Below are 20,960 nucleotides of genomic sequence, written 5' to 3' on the forward strand. Positions count from 1 at the left end.
TATCAAACACGTTAAACCTGTATTATTAAACCTGAAAAGGTTATTGAAGTTTATAAAGTACTATTCCTTTTTAAAATTCAGAAATCTTGCTATTCCAGTTATTAAGCTCTTGCCTAATTTCTAGAAGTTGTAATTACTCTTTCAGTCGACTTTTAATTACTCTTCAGGGGGCTAAAGTAGTATTTGCCAATTAATATTTTAATGTTTTTTTTCCTGTAGAGCTATATTTATTGTAATAAAATTCAATGATTTTACTCACCTTCACTTAGGAAAGAGATAATATTCATTATCATGAAGACAAATATGATTGGGAAAAAGCAAGTGCTTGGATAATATACCATTTTCATAGTCTTTATTACAGATATGTATGTTAGAGTAGAAGCAATATCAATTATATTTTATATCATTGGTTTGAGCATGTTAAGTGTAGGGTTTTTGTTTCTGTTTTTTAACTAGGTGGGCTTATGCTATATATGGTATTCTTGAAGTAAATGTTTGTCCCCGCTTACGGATGTGGTCATGGAAGCATATTAGAGAACATAGGCAAAAAATGAAGCAATACAAAGAACTGTATAAAAAAAAGCTAACAAATAAGAAGCCATCTGATGAACTTCTCAACTCTTTGGAGGTTAGCATTTAAAAAAAATTGCTTAGTGTTTTGTACTACCTAACTTTTCAGTCTATAGTGACTAACATGTCCTAATTATTCTAATTTTGATGACCATTCTCTGTCTCATTTACTTAGATTTTTTTATACTCCTGTTCTTCACCTCAGTTTAGTGATATAAGCTCTGGTGTTATTCTCCTGAGAGCTTTTGGAATTTGAGATTATTTGAGATTATTTTGGAATTTGAGACTATTTGCATTTCAGTTCATGCAAATAGTAATTTGAAGCCTGACATTAGTAAGACATTTTTAACCTCAAAAACCTAAACAATATTTGCAAAATTGATTCCAGTATTCTCTGAGGCAGTTTGAAATCCTTACATTAAGTCACCACAGCAGTTCCCCATGTGACTATCTAACTGCATTAATCAAAAAAAAAAAAAATTCCTGTACGTATTATGCTTATACTTATAGCCACATCTGTGCTCATGTATTCCATCTGCCTTTCCTCATCTCTCTGCCTATCCCAGTTTTACTCATCCTTCAAGTTCTGCTTAAGACCCATCTCTTGTATGAACTTCCCTGAATTTTCTGCTCAGATAGAGCTCTTTTTCTCTTAGTTCCTGTGGTATTTCTAGTCTTTACCAGCAACTTAACATTTAATTACCTATCTTAAGAGTTCTCTACGTCATCTTGTCTTTTAGCATTATGATGGTACATTCTAGAAGGGACTATTTTACAGATCAATAAAGTACAGCTTAGAGAGAGAGACAAGGGTTAGCCTCTTGAAATTAATGTAACCGTTCTGAATCCAGGCCAATTTCCAATTATGAACTCTCTAAAGATTTTTTATTTTATTTTCAAGCTAGGAGACTTTCTTAAGACCTAGGCTATCAGAAATGTTTAAGTTTTTAGAGGCCTTTTGGGGTGGTTACAGATTTCCATACTTAGCTCTGGTTGTTAACCTGAATCTTCCAAGTCTGCTGGATAGTAAAACCCTGACTTCAGTTGTTTTCTAGATAATTGTAGTTCATGGTTGCTTCTCTTTTGGGGAAAAAAGCTGTTTGAGCATGAAACTTTCAAAATAATCATGGACAATGTAGAGAGATGTAATGAAAAATTTAGCTTATCTCAGTTTATTTCGATAACCATAACAACTTTGAAAAATGTAAGATTTAAAAACAAGTTTTAAGTGTATCTAGACCTACCTGGAATATCTTAATGATGACATATGAATTTACGCATAATATGAAGGACTTATAATTCTATTTTTAGTTGAAAGTAACACTAATGTATTTACCCTTAGCTGTAGTTAAAACCCAAAGTCATTTTAAACAGTGCATGTATGGTATCTTTTAACATGCATCTGTAAATCTTGTAGAGTTGTTACACTTATGTTCATGACATATTTGATTTCTTTGTTCAAAAAAATTACTTTATTACTATTTCCAAACCTGACATATATATATAAGCATTGCTTCTCAGAATTTATTAGGAATATTATGTTGATGTATGATTTTTTTTCTGCTTTCTGTTATATCTTTAATGCATCAGTTTCATAGATTATATACTAAAGTTATTTATATAAACATATTTTCCTTTATATTTTTAGGAGTTGGAAAAAGCCCTGGATGTATTTAATATAACTATAGTGAGACAACAGGCAGAAGTTGAGGTAATTCCAGATTATCTTTCAATTAGTAAAAATAAATCTAAATTTCATATAGATTTGATAGGTGCTCTTATTAGTATTGTGCTGTAATATATATTATTTCCTAAAAGGGGTTCAAATTTGCTTCTTCATGTTATAAGAAAATGTGATTTACTGTATTGCCACATCTGCTTTAAATCATACAGGTTCTATGGGAAGAATATTCTTTCTGAGTAATTGGGTTTATCAGATACTCAGAGTTCATGTGAAGATGAAAAGCCAATTTTTTTTTTCAATTACCATAGCTCGTAAGACAGTGGGGCTGAATACCTGGTAATCCTAAATTCTTTTTTTTTTTTGGCTAATGTTGCGGTTACTGTGTTCTGTCGTCAGTTTGTGGATTGATTACATTTATTCATTAAAGTAGACAAATTTTGGAAGTATCAGGATTCTATTTCTTTAGATTGTTAAATAAAGAATAATTTGCCATTTATTTGAAAATTTATTTATTTTAGGTAAAGAAAGCTGGATACAGGATTTATAGAGAAGGAACAAACTATTCAGAGGATAATAAAGGATGGTTTAGCTGGTTGTGGACTTGGTCAGAATCAGATACTAAACAGCAGCAAGATGTGAAACCTGGAAGTATGTCCATTTTATTTTATAGTAGTATAGTCAATCATCAGGTTATGATAGTGTAATCATCTCTGTGAAAATTAAGTTTTGCAGAGAATTCTCTCTCTCTCATTAAATAGACATTGTAAGCATGTATGTGTATGATGCATAATTTATCCTTATCAATAGAATTACTATTAACACATTGTAAATATATGTCAAGTAAAAATTAAATATTTTTATCTTACTAGTGTTTACAAAATAATTTTATGTCCTGAGGATTTAGGAAATGCATATAGCACAGTAATAGATAAATTAAAATTCTGAAAGTGTATAAACCATGTAAATTTTTGTTGAAATTGTTTTTGGAAAGATTTTTGTTTCCTAACCAAATGCTTAAGATTATAACTTTGAAGTCTTAGGGGCTTACATTTATATCCTGGATCTATCACTTATTAGCACTGTGGCCTTGGTAAATTATTTAAGCTCTTTGAATCTCAATTTTAACATTTGTAAAATGGGGAGTTATTATATTCAGGGGTCCCCAGCCCCCGGGCCACAGACCGTTACTGGTTTGTGGCCTTTTAGGAACCAGGCCATACAGCAAGAGCTGAGCAGCAGGTGAGCAAGCAAAGCTTCATCTTTGCTTGCAGCCACTCCCCAGTGCTAGCATGACCACTTCAGCTCCACATCTGATCATCAGGCATTAGATTCTTATAGGAGCACCAGTCCTTAGTGCCAAAAATGTTGGAGATTGCTGATTATGTTAATACTATATACTTTGTGTGCTGTGTTGCCTAGCACAGTGCCATTAAGTGCCCTTAAATACAGTTTGCCATTTTGTAAGCTCTTGCTTAATACAAATATTTAGTAATTTAGTTGCTAAAAATATATATTTAGCAATTTATATTTGTTGAGACTACTCCTAAAATTACCAATGCCACTCTAACATTCTATGATTATAATTTCTTAAAAGTATTATAAAAAGTGAAATTTGCATTTAATTTATTAAAGGCAGCTAAATTATGGGTTAGTTACATCTTGTTAGAGTTAAAAACACAAAACACTTCTTTCATGATTTGTAGGTCTTGAAGAAATGTTGACACCTGAAGAAAAAATTTTACTCTATGAAGCAATTGGCTACAGTGAAACAGTAGTTGATCCAACCTTGCCAAAAACAGTAAGAGATTCTCTTGCCTTACACCTCAGAGTTTAATGATAGAGATGCCTGTTTTTAATTCTTTCAGAAATGTGTTACTGACTTGTTCTGTAATCTTTTTCTGTAAATATTCTATTTACTTTAATTTTCAGGGTAGGGAAAAATATTTTCCCCTACTTCTTAGTGTCATTTTGTTATTCTTTAATATATAAAGGATTGTTTTTAAACTATTTTCTGGTGTTTTGAAAGAATAAACTATGAATATGATATGACTAAGAATATATGTTGTATTTATATATACATGTATATATATATATTTTTAATTTTATTTCTCTGACTATAATCTAGTTTGAAGCCATGAAGTTTTATGTTCACTTGAAAAGTATGTCTATTGTTCTAAGAGAAAAACGACAAAAACCTGAGCTGTTAGATATTGTGGTAGAAGAATTTAGCACTTGCATTGTTCAAAGACCAGGAGCACAAGCAATTAAGTAAGTATTAATTTATTTTATAAGAAAAAATTTTACTGTGAAATTGAAGTTAGATTACAATTTTACAGTATTTTCTAAAGAGTGCTATGGCTTAATGTATCCTTTTATATTTTTAGGATCTTAGCTTTTTTTCAGAAATATATATATTTTGTAATTATTAAAATAATATATGCTCAATAGAAAACTGCATGCCGAGGAAACATAGAAGGTTGTAAAGGATAATACAGAAATATCAGCAATCATATCGTACAAAAAGAAACAGTATTAACAATTTAGTTTTTATCTTTTTATCTGGGAATGTTTTTATTTTACCTCTGTTTTCAAAAATAGCTTTATTAAGATAATAGCTTTATTGAGATATAATTTATTGAGATATGGCATATTATACATTCATTGATTTAAAGTATAATATGTTTATGACACTACATTGTATACTAATTACATTGGTATATTTATCAGGTTGTGCAACAATTACCAGTATCTAATTCCAGAACATTTTTACACCCAAATAAAGAAACCATGTACTCATTAGCAGTCATTTTTCATTCCTCCCCTCTCTCCAACGTCTGGCAAGAACTAATTTACTCTATATTTCTAAGAATTTGTCTGCCTTGGGCATTTCATATGCATGGATTTGTTTAATATATGGCCTTTTCTATCTGGCTTCTTCCACTTTGCATGATATTTTTCAGTGTTCATCCATAATATGGCATGAATTTGAATGTAATATTTTTATTGCTCAATAATAGTCCATTGTATAGATATATCACTCTCTGTCCTGCCCTCTCTTACATATCCAAAAAGAGTTGTTGGTTTTTCAGTTTGTTCAGCATTTTACTTATAGTTAGTACGGTGTGGTGACTTCCAAGCTTCTTTTATGGGAAACCAGAGACCCCCCAAAACTTCATAGCTTTTTTTTTATAGCTTTTTTTTTATATAGAAATTAACATGTGAATAGGTTTTTTTGTGAATTACTCTGTTTCAAGTCAGATCAAATTGTATATTTTCTTTGATAAGAATGTAAAGGAGTAGCAAAAAATGCAAAGTGAAATTCTTTTCATTTTTATTTTCAATTTGAAAAATACTGTTAAATTGTATTGATTGCTAATTTTTGTTGCATCTTTTTCCATGCAGATTTGAAACCAGAATAGATTCATTTTATGTTACTGGCTTACCAGACAGTTTCACAAAACCACGCCTCCTGTCATCATTGGTCGATGCTACATCACTCTTCCAAATTACATTTGAGACAAATCCTTTAGATGAAACTGTTGCTCAAAGGTGTATCATAGAAGCTGAACCTTTAGAAATGATATATGATGCAGTAAGCATTTAAAAAAATTTTTTTTAATCTATTTCAATTTGGTTTGATTTTGTGACTAATTTTATGATACTTATTTTAACAGAGAACAGTGAATAGTATAGTGGAATTCTTCAGACCCCCAAAAGAAGTAAATCTAACACAGCTCACTTCAGTGACATTGACAAAACTTGAAGAATTTCGTGATAAGACAGCAACAGGTAAAAATGCCAGTATTAATTTTGGTGAATTAAATACTGAATCCTATACTAAATTTTTAGTCATTTTAAACTGATTTTAGTAAAGTATACTTTACTTTATATTTCTAGACTGGATTCGGGTTAATCAAAACTATCTGGTACTTTTATATTTAAATTCAGATATAACAGTAATCATTTCTTACACTCAGGTCAAACCTACTAATCACATTCAAGTTAATTACAAAATTTTGTTAGGATTTTTGAAATTATGTTCATGACAAAAAATGACCTTTCAATTCTTTTATAAAATCACAAGGCCTCTTGCAATGGCCTGTTTTGGTTTAATTACTGCTCTTACTTAATTCAACTCTGTTGGGACGTTTCCTAATCTATGCCTATTCTGAACAAAATGTTCAGTTAAACTGCACAAGCTCTTTTTTAAAATAATTTTTTTATTTTTAATTACAGTTGACATACAATATTATATTAGTTTCAGGTGTACAACATAGTGACATTTATATAACTTACAAAATGATTACTCCAATAAATCTAGTAAACATCTGACACCATATATAGTTATTACAATATTATTGACTGTATTTTTATGCTATACATTACATCCCCATTACAATTCTGTAACTATCAATTTGTACTCTTAGTCTCTTCCCCTTTTTCACCCATCCTCCCAACTCCCCTCTGTCTGGCAACCATCAAGATGTTCTCTGTATCTATGAGTTTGTTTTTGTTTTGTTTATTTTGTCGTTTAGATTCCACGTATAAGTGAAATCATACGGCATTTGTCTTTCTGTGTCTGACCTATTCCAGTACCCTCTAAGTTCATCCATGTTGTTGCAAATGGCAAGATTTTATTCTTTTATATGACTGAGTAATATTCCATTGAATCTTTCTTCCTTTCTTTCTTTCTTTCCTTCCTTCCTTCCTTTCCTCTCTCTCTCTCTTTTCTCTCTTTTCTCTCCCTCCCCTTCCTTCCTCCTTCCCTCCCTCCCTTCCCTTCCTTCCCTTCCTTCCTTCTTTTTCTTTCTTTTCTTTCTTTTATTTCTCACCCCTTCTTTATCTGTTCATCCATTGATGAACACTTAGGTTGCCTCCATATCTTGTCTGTTGTAAATAATACTGCAATGAACATATGGGTTCACATGTCCTTTTGCAGTAGTGTTTCAGTTTTCTTTGGATAAATATCCAGAAGTGGGATTACTGGATCCTTCTTTGTCTCTTGTTACAACCTTTATTTTAAAGTCTATTTTGTCTGGTATAAGTATTTGGTATCCCAGCTTTTTTGTGTTTTCATTTTCATGAAATATCTTTTTCCATCTCTTTCATTCTGTGTTTGTCTCTTGATCTGAACTGAGTCTCATAGGTAACCTATGTGTCTTTTTTAAAATCTATTCAGCAACCCTGTGTCTTTTGATGGGAACATTTAATCTATTTACATTTAAAGTAATCATTGATTGATATGTAATTATTGTTGTTGTATTATTCATAGTTTTGAACTTTTTTCCCCCTCTTAAAGAAGTCCTTTTAACATTGCTTGTTATTCTGCTTTGCAGGTGATGAACTTCTTTAGCATTTTCTTGTCTGAGAAGTCTTTTATCTGTCCTTTGATTCTAAAAGATAGCTTTGCTCGGTAATCTGGGTTGTAGATCCTTGCTTTTCATCAGTTTGAATGTTTCCTGCCAATCTCTTTTGGGCCTACAAAGTTTCTGTTGAGAAATCAGCTGACAGTCTTATGGGATCTCCCTTGTAGGCAACTAACTGCTTTTCTCTTGCTGCGTTTGAGAGTTTCTCTTTGTCTTTAATCTTTGGCATTTTAATTATGATATGTCTTGGGTGTGGGCCTCTTTGGGTTCATCTTGTTTGGGACTCTGTGCTTCCTGGACTTACATGTCTATTTCCTTTGCCAGATTAGGAAAGTTTTCTAGGCATTAATTCTTCAAATAGGTTTTTATTTCCTTGCTCTCTCTTCTTCTGGTACCTCTGTGATGCCAACATAGAAGTAATTTGATATACAAATCATGTGCAAGTGAAGATTAAATTTATTAGAATAAAATGCCTGAAGTGAATAAAATATCTAAGCAATGGAGAACTTGGATTTGCTGCCTTTTCAATTTACATGTGATTTCATTGAAGATGATTAAATAATCCAGAAGTTTTCCTTTTCTCAGAAGTATAAGTATCAAGTATCATTGTTCAGTATGGTACATGTAGCTGTATTAAGTTCACCAGTTGGAAAGAATTATATAGGTTCTAACATAGAAGTTCTGAGTAAATTTGTTACACAACTTAATATTTTAAATATGTTATCTCCTGAGTTTTACCCAAATTGAATTTATGGATTAAAAAAATTTGAGGAATCATTCTAATTTTGTAGTCAGTTATATTTAATTAGGAATGTGCACAATGACTAACAAATATTTTTACTTTATATTGAAAATGTTTTACTCAGGGTCATTTAAAAATGAATAGTAATTTTGCATTATTTTAAGACTGCTAGCAATTCATATATTTAAAATTCTCTATTTCTTGAGTAATTTGTGAAAAATATTCATTGTGAAGGTTTAAATTTTCTGCAGGTCTATTGTATGTTATTGAAACACAGAGAGTTCTTGATCTCAGGATTAATTTGAAAGCTTCATATGTTATTATCCCACAAGATGGAATTTTTAGCCCTACATCAAATCTGCTTCTTTTGGATCTTGGTCATTTAAAGGTATATACTAATAATATTTGTTTTAGAATATGGCATTTAGGGAATTTCTTTGTTTAAAATGTAGTTTTTAAGGCAGTTTGATTTGACATATTGGTTTTTAGATTTATGGTAAATACTAGAATTTGAGATATTTTTTTCTAATGAATAAAAGTTTCATTTAATTAGGTAGTTTTCCTACATTTCTAAAAGCAAAATGAACATTTGAACTCTGTATGTCAGAGGCGAATCTAAGAATCGTATGTGTATATAGAATTTGAGAATAATGCTGAAGGAGTTTATTTCCTTTTCAATTTAAGGTTATTATTTGATTAATTAAAAATATATAAAATGGGTTCTGAAAGTAATCAAATATATTTTCAGCCTTCTGAAAATTTTTATGTGTATAACGTTAGATATTGACATTTTAATATTCCTGTTAAATAATCCTAAATTGAGAGACGGTTGTCTTTCATTTACCTAAGTTATTTCCCTTTTTATTCAATTATGTACATTTTTCTTAGTTTTGAGTAAAGAATCAATTTTTTGTGTTTTTCTAGATATACACTGTTCATTATGGTACCCACTGGCCACATGTGGTTGATTAAGTTGATTAAAATTAAATAAGATAAAAAGTCAGTTTCTTAGTCACATCAGCCACATTCAAGTGTTTATTGTCATAAGTGACTACTGTATTAGTCAGCAGACATGGAGAACTATTTCATAATTGTAGAAAGTTCTATTGAACAGCACTTCTCTACATCATTAAATGTATCTGTAACAATTGAAAGACCCAGGAGGAATAGAATAATATTAGAATGCTCTTTCTTACTACCTAACAGCTATGTACCTTTTCTTAATATTGACCTTCTTTATTCTACTTTTTTACTCTTCAGTTCCTAATTATGTAGTCACCTGCTGTATTTACAGTTATAATATTTATACAACTAATTACTCATTTTAATTTGGTTATGGAATTGGTTCAAGGCAGTATGGCATAGTGGAAAGAGCATAAATTCAGGAGTAAGGATGTCAATGTAGTTTTGTGATCTTACACAGTTTGCTTAACCTTTTGCTTAAAATTTATTACCTTTCAAAGAAAGATAATCAGTTTTGATTGTGCACACATGAGCTATATAAAATAGAGGGAAAATGTTAAAAAATATATATACATATATATGTGTATATGTACGTGTGTATATATATACACACATATGCGTAAATAAAAAATATACTGCTGTGGAGTGATCTCCAGATGTTTATATGAAAAAAGTAGTGTGTACAGTACACCAATAAAGGGGAGATAGAACTATAACTTGCTTGGGGTCACATAAATGGCAGAGTTGGGACTAAAATTTTGCTATCCTAATATTTAATCTTGGACTCTTTTTATTTATAAAGTTTTCTAAATATCTGTCATGTCATAAAAATGTTTTATAAGCTATATTTTTCTTTTGTTTTTGATAAAAAGGCTTATGAGATTTTTTCAAAATTTAAATGCATTATTCTCCAGAACTGACTTGGTTCCCCACTTTTAATTTAAATAATTGGGAAATATCAATTAATATGTAAAAATTTGCTTCATACTCATGCTTGTTATACCTATCATGGATAAGAACATTTCTAGTAGCCTTATATGTCAGCCTGTGAGTTTATCCTCTCCTATCAATTTTTTACATTCTGAAAGATAAAAACTTTTATTTTTTTCATTTTGGAATATTTTGCATAGTCTAAACTATTAAAATTAACTTTAAGGTGACAAGTAAAAGTCGTTCGGAATTATCAGATGTGAAACAAGGTGGGACCAAACTTGAAGAGATAATGCATAGAGCTTATGATTCCTTTGATATTCATCTTACAAGCATACAGCTACTTTATAGCAGAGTTGGTAAGTATACAGTGCATTATTTATCGTTCATTTTGCTGAAGTGATTAATTTGGTTTTTAGACAGTTTCTCTAAAGACTTTCATCCTAAATATGTTAGAACTTTTATGTTTTTAAATAAGATGTATATAGGAGATAGGAGCAGTATCTCAACTAAGAGTGATTTTACTTTGCGAAAGCCATTGTCAGTGTTTGGAGAAAGTTTTGGTTGTCACAGCAGGACAGTAGGTGCACTGCTAGTATCTATCTAGTGGGTGGAAGTCAGGGATGCTACTAAACATCATGCAATGTAGAGGAACATTATCCCATGACAAAGACTTATCTGGTATAAATATCAAGTGCCCAGAGTGAGAAATCCTGACATAAATCAATGTTTTCTAACCTTTCCAAATTTTTAATATACTTATTAAATTTTACATTTTTAATATACTTATATTACACAACAGGATAACCAGAGAAGCCTGTTCATGGGCTGAGGCAACCTAGGGACTCTGACAGCCCCGATGTAAATAGCCACTCAGAGACTAAGGAAGATCACCATCTTTAGGTATACTTTTTACCCCATTCACTTTGGTGTAAGAGTCTTTGTGTCAGATATAGTTTTTTAGATGAAGTCAACAGAGCCAGAAATTCATTTGTCAGAAGCCACTAAAGGATAGTGAGAGAGCCCTGACTAGTTGAGCATTCTTCTCACTGTGTCATAAAGCTTCTGAATCCCTAGAGTGTTAGTGGACATTCAGTTAATTCAACAAAGGTGGTTTGGTGGCTGTTTTAGAGCTCTATATGTATGTATGTGGTCCAATTTTAATTATCTAAGCTAATTAATGAGAAGCAATTGAGAATCCAATATAATGGTTATTAAAAATGTTAGTTTATATAGGGCTGGATCATTTTGATTTTATTTCTTTAACTATGTTTGCTTTAGGATACTAATTAATTTCTGTTTTTGTTATATTCCACTTGATGTAGAAGGAGCCCAGAAGTATACTGGGTGGCAAATGTAAATCGTTTATAGAAAATTAATGATTTTTTTCAGGGAATAAATTACTGTATTTTGGTATGTTTGATACATTTCGGTCACTAGTTTTTTGAAATCTATTAACTATTTAATATTTAATATACTGATATACTTTGTGAAAAAATTTTATATATACAATTATTGTCTGAAAATTATTGGAATTCCTTGGAATGTTTTTGATAAGCATTAACTTCTTAATTAAATCTTTTTTGAGCAAGGTTTTTTAAACATTGGGTTACTTTATGTAATTGTCATAGATTCTCTTGGTAAATACTAAAACACAGGCTTCTAAATATCTTATTTTTTTAACCTGTAAATTGAGAAATGAAAGAAATATTCCATTTATCTCAATATCATTGAATTTAAAATTATAATAAAGTCTATTTTATTACCTATCTTTGAGAGTCTAATTTTTCACTGGCTTGGTTTTCTTTGACTATTTTATCTGACTCATGGAATTATTAGGTTCAAATGAGGTAATGTATATAATGTATTTCAGTGCATATCTTTTTTGCTGTTTTTTTTTCTGTGTATGAGCCTATGAGTATATGAGATGTGCTTCTGTGGTATTTATGAGTTAGGAATATTTGTGAATGCATTTTTTACATGGTTTATGTAGTTTTATATCCTGATTTTCCTTTCATTTACCAGTAATATTTTGGGCAATTAAACTTATGATTTATATTGACTAATGTTCAAAAGCTGTGCTGTCAGTTATTTAGCCATTTCCTTATTGAACATCTAGACTTATGACACTGCAGTGAATATTGGCACAGAGTCACATGTTAGCAGACCTGGATATAAATTTCAGCTTTATCACTCACTAGCCTTTTGACCATAAGCAAGTTATAAATTCCTTTGAGTCTGTTTTCTAAAAACGGAATGATTATACATCGTTGTGAAAATTAAATGGAAATTTAGACATTGCCCAGAACAACGCCAGTTGCAAATCATGAATAAATGGTAGCTTTTATTAGTTAATACTGAAGAACTGCACTCTTCCCTACCCTTATCCATTATTGCCTTAGAATCATGTTGATTTTTAGGTAACGTATCTGGTTAGTGTAGTTATCAATGAGTGCACAGTAGATTTGATTAAAAATATGTCGTTTTTTTTTAATAAGCTTTTTTTCTGTTAGAACAAAAGTCTTGTCAAGCAGCAGCAGGACAATGATGACTTTGCCTGCCAATTTTGTGTATCTGGGAATATGGTATTATTAACATTATCTAAATGTGCAAAGATTACTCTGTCATGCAGTGTGTGGTTATGAAGTGTTAATAGTAATTTTAGGTTTAGTGTGTTTTTCAAATTATACATGTGTTAAACATGTACTTTTTTTCTATAATTAGGTGATAATTGGAAAGAAGCACGAAAACTCAATGTATCTACACAGCATATTTTGGTCCCTCTGCACTTCAGTGTGGAACTCTCTAAGGCCATGGTTTTCATGGATGTAAGGATGCCTAAGTATGTATTGTCTGTTTCATGTGATTATAGATTTTCTCAGTAATTCTGTAGCTAAGGAAAAAAAATATTTTATTCTTTGTGTGTGATAAAATATACATAACAGTACATTCACATTGTTGTGTGTCCGTCACCACTATTCATCTCCAGAACTTTTTCTTCTTCCCAAACCGAAACTCTGAACCCATTAATCATTAATGTCTCCCTCCTCCCAGTGTATGACAGTCACCATTCTATCTTATGTCTCTGTGAATTTTTCTCCTGTAGGTACAGTTGACTCTTGAACAACCTGGGTTTGAACTATTTGGGTCCACAAATATGCAGAACTTCTTCAATAAATAAACAATTGGTCATCTGTATCCCTGGGTTTTCCTTCTGTGGATTCAACCAACCATGGATCAAAAACATTTTTGATCTATGGTTGGGAATTCATGGATATGGAGTGCCAAGTTAAATTATATGCAGATTTTCAACAGGGAGGACGGGGTGTCTAATCCTCTGTGTTGTTCATGGGTCAGCTGTACCTCATATAAGTGGAATCATAACATAGCATTATGTTCAAGGTTGATTTATATTGTAGCATATGTCAGAATTTCATTTGTTTTTGAAACCGAAAAATATTCTATTCTATGTATATATCACATTTTGTTGATTTGTTCAGCTGTTGATGGACATTTGCGTTCTCGTAATAATGTTTGGCCGTTGTGATAATGCTGCTGTAAACATTGGATACAAAAATCTGTTCAAGTCCCTGCTTTAAATTTTTTTTGGTATATACCCAGAAGTGGAATTGCTAGATTATGTGATAATTCTGTTTCTAATTTTGTGAGGGACTGCCCTGCTGTTTTCCGTAGCAGCTTCATCATGTTATATTCCTACCAGCAATGCACAAGGGTTCCAGTTTCTTCCATTTCTTTACCAACGTGTGTTATTTTCTTCATCTTCTTCTTTTTTTTAATAACAGCCATCCTAAAAGGTGTGAAGTAGTATCTAATTGAAGTTTTGAATTGCATTTCTCTAATTAGTGATATACTTATTGGTCATTTATATATTTCTTTGGAGAAATGTCTGTTCAAGTCTTTTGCCCATCTTTTAACTGTTTTTGTTGTTGTTCTTGACCTGTGGGAGTTTTTAAAGTATATTCTAGATATTCACTTTTAATCAGATATGTGATTTGAAAATATTTTCTTTCATTTTGTAGATTGTCTTATCACTCTCTTGACAGCGTCTTTTGATGCACAAAAGTTTTAAATTTAACGAAGTCTAATTTATCTTTGTTGTCTGTATGTTTTATGTCGAATCCAAGTAATGATTACCAGATACAATGTCCTGGAACTTTCTCTGTATATTTTTTTCAAAAAGTTTTGTATTTTTTGCTCTTATGTTTAGGGCTTCCATCCATTTTGAGTTAATTTTTGAATATGATATAAGGTAAAGATCCAGCTTCATTCTTTTGCACGTAGATATCTAGTTTTCCCAGCACCGTTTGTTGAAAAGTGTCCTTTCCCTCATTGAACCATCTTGGTACCCTTGTTGAAAATCATTTGACCATATATGTAAAGGTTTATTTCTGGGCTTTCTGTTCTATTCCCTTGGTCTCTATTTGTTTTTATGACACTACAACACTATTTTTATTATTGTACCTTTCTACTGAGTTTTGAAATCTGGAAGTGTAAGTCACCCAACTTTGTTCTCATTTTATATTATTTTGGCTCTTTGGGGTCCTTGAGATTCCATATGAATTTTAGAGTGGGTTTTTTCATTTTTCATAAAATAAGTCATTGAGATTTTGATATGGATTGCATTAAATCTGTGCTTTGAGTAATGACATCTTAATATCAAGTCTTCCAATCCATGAACATGATATATCTTTTTGTTTGTCTTTTAGTTTCTTGCAGCAACATTTTGTAGTTTTTAGTGTATGTCTTTTACTTCCTTCTTTATGTTTATTCTTTTTGATGCTATTGTAAATAGAATTGTGTTTTAATTTCCATTTTGGATTGTTCATTATTAGTGTAAAAAACTCAATTGATTTTTCAGGGTTATTTTGTATCCTGCAACTTTGCTAAATTTATTTATTAGTTCTAACAGTTTTCTGTGGATTATTAGGGTTTTCTACATGTAAGATCAGTTCATTTTTGAACAGTCGTAATCCAAATTTAAATGGAGTTTGTTTTACTTTTTCCATTCTGATTTGGATGCCTTTTATTTCTTTTTCTTGTCTAATTACTCTGGCTAAAATTTTCAATACTCCGTTGACTAGAAGTGATTCAAGTAGGCATCTTTTATCCTGAGGATATAGGAAAAGTTTTCAGTCTTTTACCATTGATTATTAGCTGTGGTGTTTCCATATATGACTTTTATTATGTTGAGGTGGTTTCCTTCTACTGTTAGTTTGTTGAGTGTTTTCATCATGGAAGCATGTTGAACTTTTCAAATGCTTTTTATTAAAGTCAGATGATCATGTGTTTTATTTTTGTTCATTATATTAATGTGTTGTTTATATTTGTCTATTTTCATATGTTGAGCCATCCTGGCTTTCCGGGAATAAATCTGACTGGGTCTTCGCGTATAATCCTTTTAATGTGATGTTGAATTTTGTTTGCTGGTACTTTGTTAAGGATTTTTGCATCAATGTTCATAAGAAACATTGGTCTGTAGTTTTCTTGTAGTGTTTTTGTCTGGTTTTGGTATTAGAATGATGCTGACTTTAGAATAAGTTAGGAAGTATTTCTTTATCTTCAGTTTTTTGGAAGAGTTTGAGAAAGGGTGTGTGTGTGTGTTTGTGTGTGTATTGTTTGCTAAAATTCACCAGTGAAACTATCTGATCATAAGTTTTTCTTTGTTGTGAGATTTTTTTTTTAAGGCGACCTCTCAGATTTTTTTTTTTATCATGAATGTGTATTGGGTTTTTGTCATATGCATCTATTTATGTGATCATGTGATTTTTCCTTTTTAGTCAGATTTGATTTTTAAACATGATTTTAGATGTATAATATCTTGGACAAATTATTTGAACTTTCTAAGGCTTAGTTTCCTGATAGGAACCATGTACATATAGGAATTTATAAGAAACAGAATGGAAATAGCTCATCTACCTCATAGGTTGTGAGAACTATTTATGAAAATACATATCAAGTGCTTTTCTTAATTCTTATTCATGTAATAAACACTTGGTAAATAGTAATTGTCAGCTGTCCTTGGTAAATAGTAGAGAGATAATAAACATAATAACATTAGAAAATAAGCCTCTGAAAAATAATGAAGTTAGTTCATCTAATGAGACTGGTCAATAAAGTAAAATGTAAATTTAAGTAGAAATTGTGAAATAATTTGTCCGTGGACTGAGGGCCATTTCTTGTGCTCAAATCACATTTGATTATTTTTGGATAATTTAAGAAGAACAGTTGTCATTTTACTTAATGCGCTTAAATCAGAATGAAAGTTATTTTATAATGATTCCTCTCTTTTGAAACAGATTCAAGATTTTTGGAAAGTTGCCACTGCTTTCTTTACGAATCTCAGATAAAAAACTGCAAGGGATTTTGGAACTGATTGAAAGCATTCCAAAGCCCACACCTGCAACTGAAGCACCTGCCCCTGTCAAACAATTTCAGGTAATGTTATTACAAAATTAATAAAAGTACAAATTAAAAATTTTTTTCACCAAGAGTATTTGTAACAACCACAGAAATTTTGGGTAAACAACCAATTTTAAATAGACCTTTAAAAATTTCATTTTAAAAGAAAATAGTCTGCGGTCATGCTACCCTGAACAAGCCTGATCCTATCTGATCTTGGAAGCTAAGCAGGATCGGGCCTGGTTAGAACTTGAATGGGAGACCACATAGGAAGACCAGGTGCTGTAGGCATAAAAAATAAAAAGTAAAAAAAAAATGAAGGATTGTAAGCTGACAAGGTCCTTGCAATCTGTGAGGTCAACCAAGAGTTGCCTTGCCTTAAAAAAAAAAAGAAAAGAATGAATTCATCTATGTTTAATTGAATTGTTTGTTTTTGTTGTTTTAAGTTTTTTCATGTATTTTGGATAGCCACTCTTACCAGATATATGATTTGTTAACATTTTTCCAATCTCTGCGTTTTTATTTCCCTTTCTTGATAATATCCTTTCATGTACATAAGTTTTAAAATTTGAAGTCCAATTTATATTTTTCTTTTGTTGCTTATGCATGTTTATTGTTTGCTGTCACATCTAAGAATTTCATATCCAAATCAAGATCATGCAACTTTATCCCTCCTTTCTTTAATGATTTCATGCTTTTTAAAGCTCTTACATTTGCTTTGTCCATTTTGAGTAAATTTTTATATACAGTGTGAGGTAAGGTATGTATCAAATGTCATTCTTTTCATGTCGAAATCTCATTGTTTCCTTCCCATTTTTTAAAGAGACTGTTCTTCTCACTGAGTGGACTTGGCACCATTGTCAAAAATCAGTTCACCATAGTTATATAGATTGATTTCTAGACATGTCTATTTGTCAATAAATGTCTGTTCTTATACCAATACCATACTATTTTCATTATTGTAGCTTTGTGTAGTAGTTATGATTTGGTAAATGTGAGTCCTTTAATTTTGTTTTTTATCATGATTGTTTTAGTTATTCACGCTCTTTGCAATTGCCGATGAATTTTTGGATTGGCTTTTTCCATTTCTGCAAAAAATGCAGTTGACATTTTGATGGAATCTGCAGACCACTTGTGTAATGTTCCCATGTTAAAAAGATTAAATCTTCCAATCTACGAACCCAAGATGTCTTTCCATTTACTCAGATCTTCTTTGATTTCTTTCAGAAATATGTTATAGTTTTCATTGTAAAGCTTTTTTACCTCCTGGCTTAATAGTTTTGCTAGATAGTTTATTCTTTTGGATACTAATGTAAATGGAATTATTTCCTTAATTTCCTTTTTGGATTGTTCATTGTGGGTCCATCAAAACACAACAGATTTGCGTGTTGATCCTGATATCCTGCAGCTTTGCTGACTTTAATTATTGGCATTTGTAGTTGCTTTTGTGAATTGTGCTGAATTTTCTCTGTATAGGATCATGTCATCTGAGAATAAATATGGTTTAACTTCTTTTTCAACTTGAATGCTTTTATTAATTTTCCTTAAGTAATTTCTCTTATGAGAATTCAGTACATTATTATTAAATAGCATTAGTGAAAGAGAGCATCCTTGTCTTTTTTCTGGTATTAGGGGGAAAGCTTTCAGTCTTTAATCATTGAGTATGATGTTAGCTTTGAGTTTTTCATAAATGCCTATCATGTTGAGGAAGTTCTCTACATCTCCATTTTTGTGCATTTTTTATCATGAAATGGTGTTGATCTTTGTCAAATTCTTTTTCTGCCTCAATTGACAATCATCTATACTTTTTTATTTTATTAATCTTGTGTTTTGCAATGATTTATTTTTTATGTTGAACCCTCTTAATAACCTGTTGGGTTTGATTGATAGTATTTTGTTGAGGATTTTTACATCTCTGTTCATAAGGCATATTAGTCTATAGTTTTCTTTATTTGTCGTGTATTTGTCTGACTTTGTTATCAGGCCTAAGTGATTGAGTTAGAAGTGTTCTTGCCTCTTATATTTTTTGAAGAGTTTGAGAAGGAAAGTTTTAATTCTTTTTCAAAGGTGGATAAAATTCACTAGTGAAGCCTTCTGACTTTTCTTTCTTGGGAGAATTTTGATTTCTGATTCACACTCTTGTTAAGAGCCTATTCAGATTTTGTTTCTTCCTGAGTCAGCTTGAGTAATCGTGTCTTTCTAGGAGTTTGTCCATTTCATCTAGGTTATCCAATTTGTTGGCCTTCAATTGTTCATAGTACTTTTTATACTTATTTTTATTTCTGTAATGTTGGTAGTAATTTGATTTTGATTTAGTTATTCATACTTTTTCTTTTTGTCTAGCTGAAGTTTTGTCCATTTTGTCGATCTCTTCAAAGAACCAGCTATTGGTTTTGTTAATTCTCTCCATTGTTTTTCTGTTCGATATTTCATTTATTGTTGCTATAATCCTTATATTTCTTTATCTTTGCTAGCTTTTGGTTTAGTTTGATCTTTATTTTCTAGCTCCCTGAAGTATAAAGTGAGATTATTGATTTAAAATCTTCTATTTTAATGTATGCTTTCTTATAGCAATGTATTTCCCTTTGAGCACTGCTTTCAAGGTATCCCATAAGTTTTCTTATGATGTGTTTTTATTTTTCTTCATCTCAAAATATTTGTAGTTTCTCTTGTGACTTTTTTCTTTGACCCATTTTTAAAAAAATGTTCTGTTCAATTTTTATTTATAATTTTTACAGTTTTCCTTCTGTCATTGGCTTTTAGCTTGATTGTATCATGGTCAGAGAAGATACTTTATATGGTTTAACTCATTTAAAAATTTTTGACACTTGTTTTGTAGCCTAACATATGGTCTCTTCTGGAGAATGCTTTACATGTAGTTGGAAAGAATGTATATTCTCCTGTTGTTGGGTGAAGGGTTCTATATATGTCTGTTCTGTCTTTTTAGTATACAGTGTTGTTCAGGTCCTTTTTTTCCTTATTGATCTTATGTCTAGATGCTCTGTTCTTTATTGAAAGTGAGATATTAAAGTTGAACTATTTGTAGAACTTTCTTTTGTTTTGTCATTGTTTTCTTCAGATAGTGTGGGACTCTATTATTTGGTATATATGTTTATAATTGTTATATCTTCCTAATGAATTATCTGTTGTATCATATATGATAACTTTTTTGTCTTTTGTTACAATTTTTCTTGTAAAATCTTTTGTTTAAAATCAATATAACCACTTGTGTTTTGATTGCTATTTCCATTAAATATCTTTTTTCATCCTTTCATGTTTTTGTTTATTTGTGTATTTAGATCTAAAGTGAATCTATTATAGATAGCATGTAGTTGGATCATATATATATTTTTTACCCATTCAGCCAGCTTTATGCCTTTTGATTGGATGGTTCAATCCATTGACATTTAAAATAATAATTGATAAGGAAGGACTTCCATCTTCCTTTTGCTTTTCGTATTCTTTATATCTTATACTCTTTGTCTCTCAATTTCTCTATTACTGCCTTTTTTTTTGTGATTAGTCAATATTTTGGAGTGAACTACTTTGGTTTCCTTCTAATTTTCTTTGTGTATACTTTTACTTTTAGATATTTTCTTTATGGTTAGTATATCAATTGTATTTAACATTATTCATTTATAATATTGTGTTTTGAATTGATACCAACTTAACCTCAATAGCATACAAAAACTCTTCTCCAGTACAGTTCTGTCCTTTTATTATTAAGATGGTGTCACAAATTGCATCTTTATATATTGGGTTCTCAATAACAGTTATCGTTTTTTATATATTTACATATTTTTCTTTTAAGTGTGTAGAAAATAAAATGTCTACATGTGAACTATGAATACGATATTTACTTCCTTACATATTTGCCTGTGTGTTCATCTTTACTGGAGATCTCTATTTCTTTGTATGGCTTTGAGTTACTAACCAGTGTTTTTTACATCAACCTAAAAGATTCTCTGGCATTTCTTGTTGGGCAAGTCTAGTGATAACACCCCCTTTTCAGATGTTGTTTGGTAGTGTCTTAATTTCTCATTTTTTTAAAGAACAGTTTTGCCATGTATAGAATTCTTGGTTCATTTTTTTTCTTTCAGCAGTTTAAATATAATTTCATTTTTTCCTTGTTTCCTATTGAAACTGGCTGTTAATTTATCAGGAATTTCTAGTATGTGGTGACTTGCTTCTCTCATTGTTTTCAAGTTTCTCTTTTTGACTATCTTTTAACTGTTTATAATATATTTCGTTGTGGATCTGTTTGAGTGTATGTTACTTTGATTTC

At 30.7% G+C, this 20,960-nt stretch overlaps 1 protein-coding gene and 1 pseudogene across 1 annotated transcript in view; both read left to right on the forward strand.

The window, feature by feature from the left end:
• Positions 1-20,960, forward strand: part of VPS13A (vacuolar protein sorting 13 homolog A) — a 190,048-nt gene that overhangs the window by 40,387 nt on the left and 128,701 nt on the right. Inside the window, exons 14-24 of the mRNA XM_011375502.2 lie at positions 457-628; positions 2,219-2,281; positions 2,773-2,902; positions 3,958-4,052; positions 4,380-4,522; positions 5,657-5,846; positions 5,929-6,043; positions 8,614-8,750; positions 10,482-10,614; positions 12,980-13,097; positions 16,573-16,711. Of these exons, the coding sequence (XP_011373804.1) occupies positions 457-628; positions 2,219-2,281; positions 2,773-2,902; positions 3,958-4,052; positions 4,380-4,522; positions 5,657-5,846; positions 5,929-6,043; positions 8,614-8,750; positions 10,482-10,614; positions 12,980-13,097; positions 16,573-16,711 (1,435 nt within the window). The remainder of the gene's footprint in view (positions 1-456; positions 629-2,218; positions 2,282-2,772; positions 2,903-3,957; positions 4,053-4,379; positions 4,523-5,656; positions 5,847-5,928; positions 6,044-8,613; positions 8,751-10,481; positions 10,615-12,979; positions 13,098-16,572; positions 16,712-20,960) is intronic.
• LOC111729657 lies at positions 16,848-16,966 on the forward strand (annotated as a pseudogene).

Source organism: Pteropus vampyrus, unplaced genomic scaffold, assembly GCF_000151845.1.
Source record: "Pteropus vampyrus isolate Shadow unplaced genomic scaffold, Pvam_2.0 Scaffold273, whole genome shotgun sequence".
Classification (NCBI taxonomy): domain Eukaryota; kingdom Metazoa; phylum Chordata; class Mammalia; order Chiroptera; family Pteropodidae; genus Pteropus; species Pteropus vampyrus.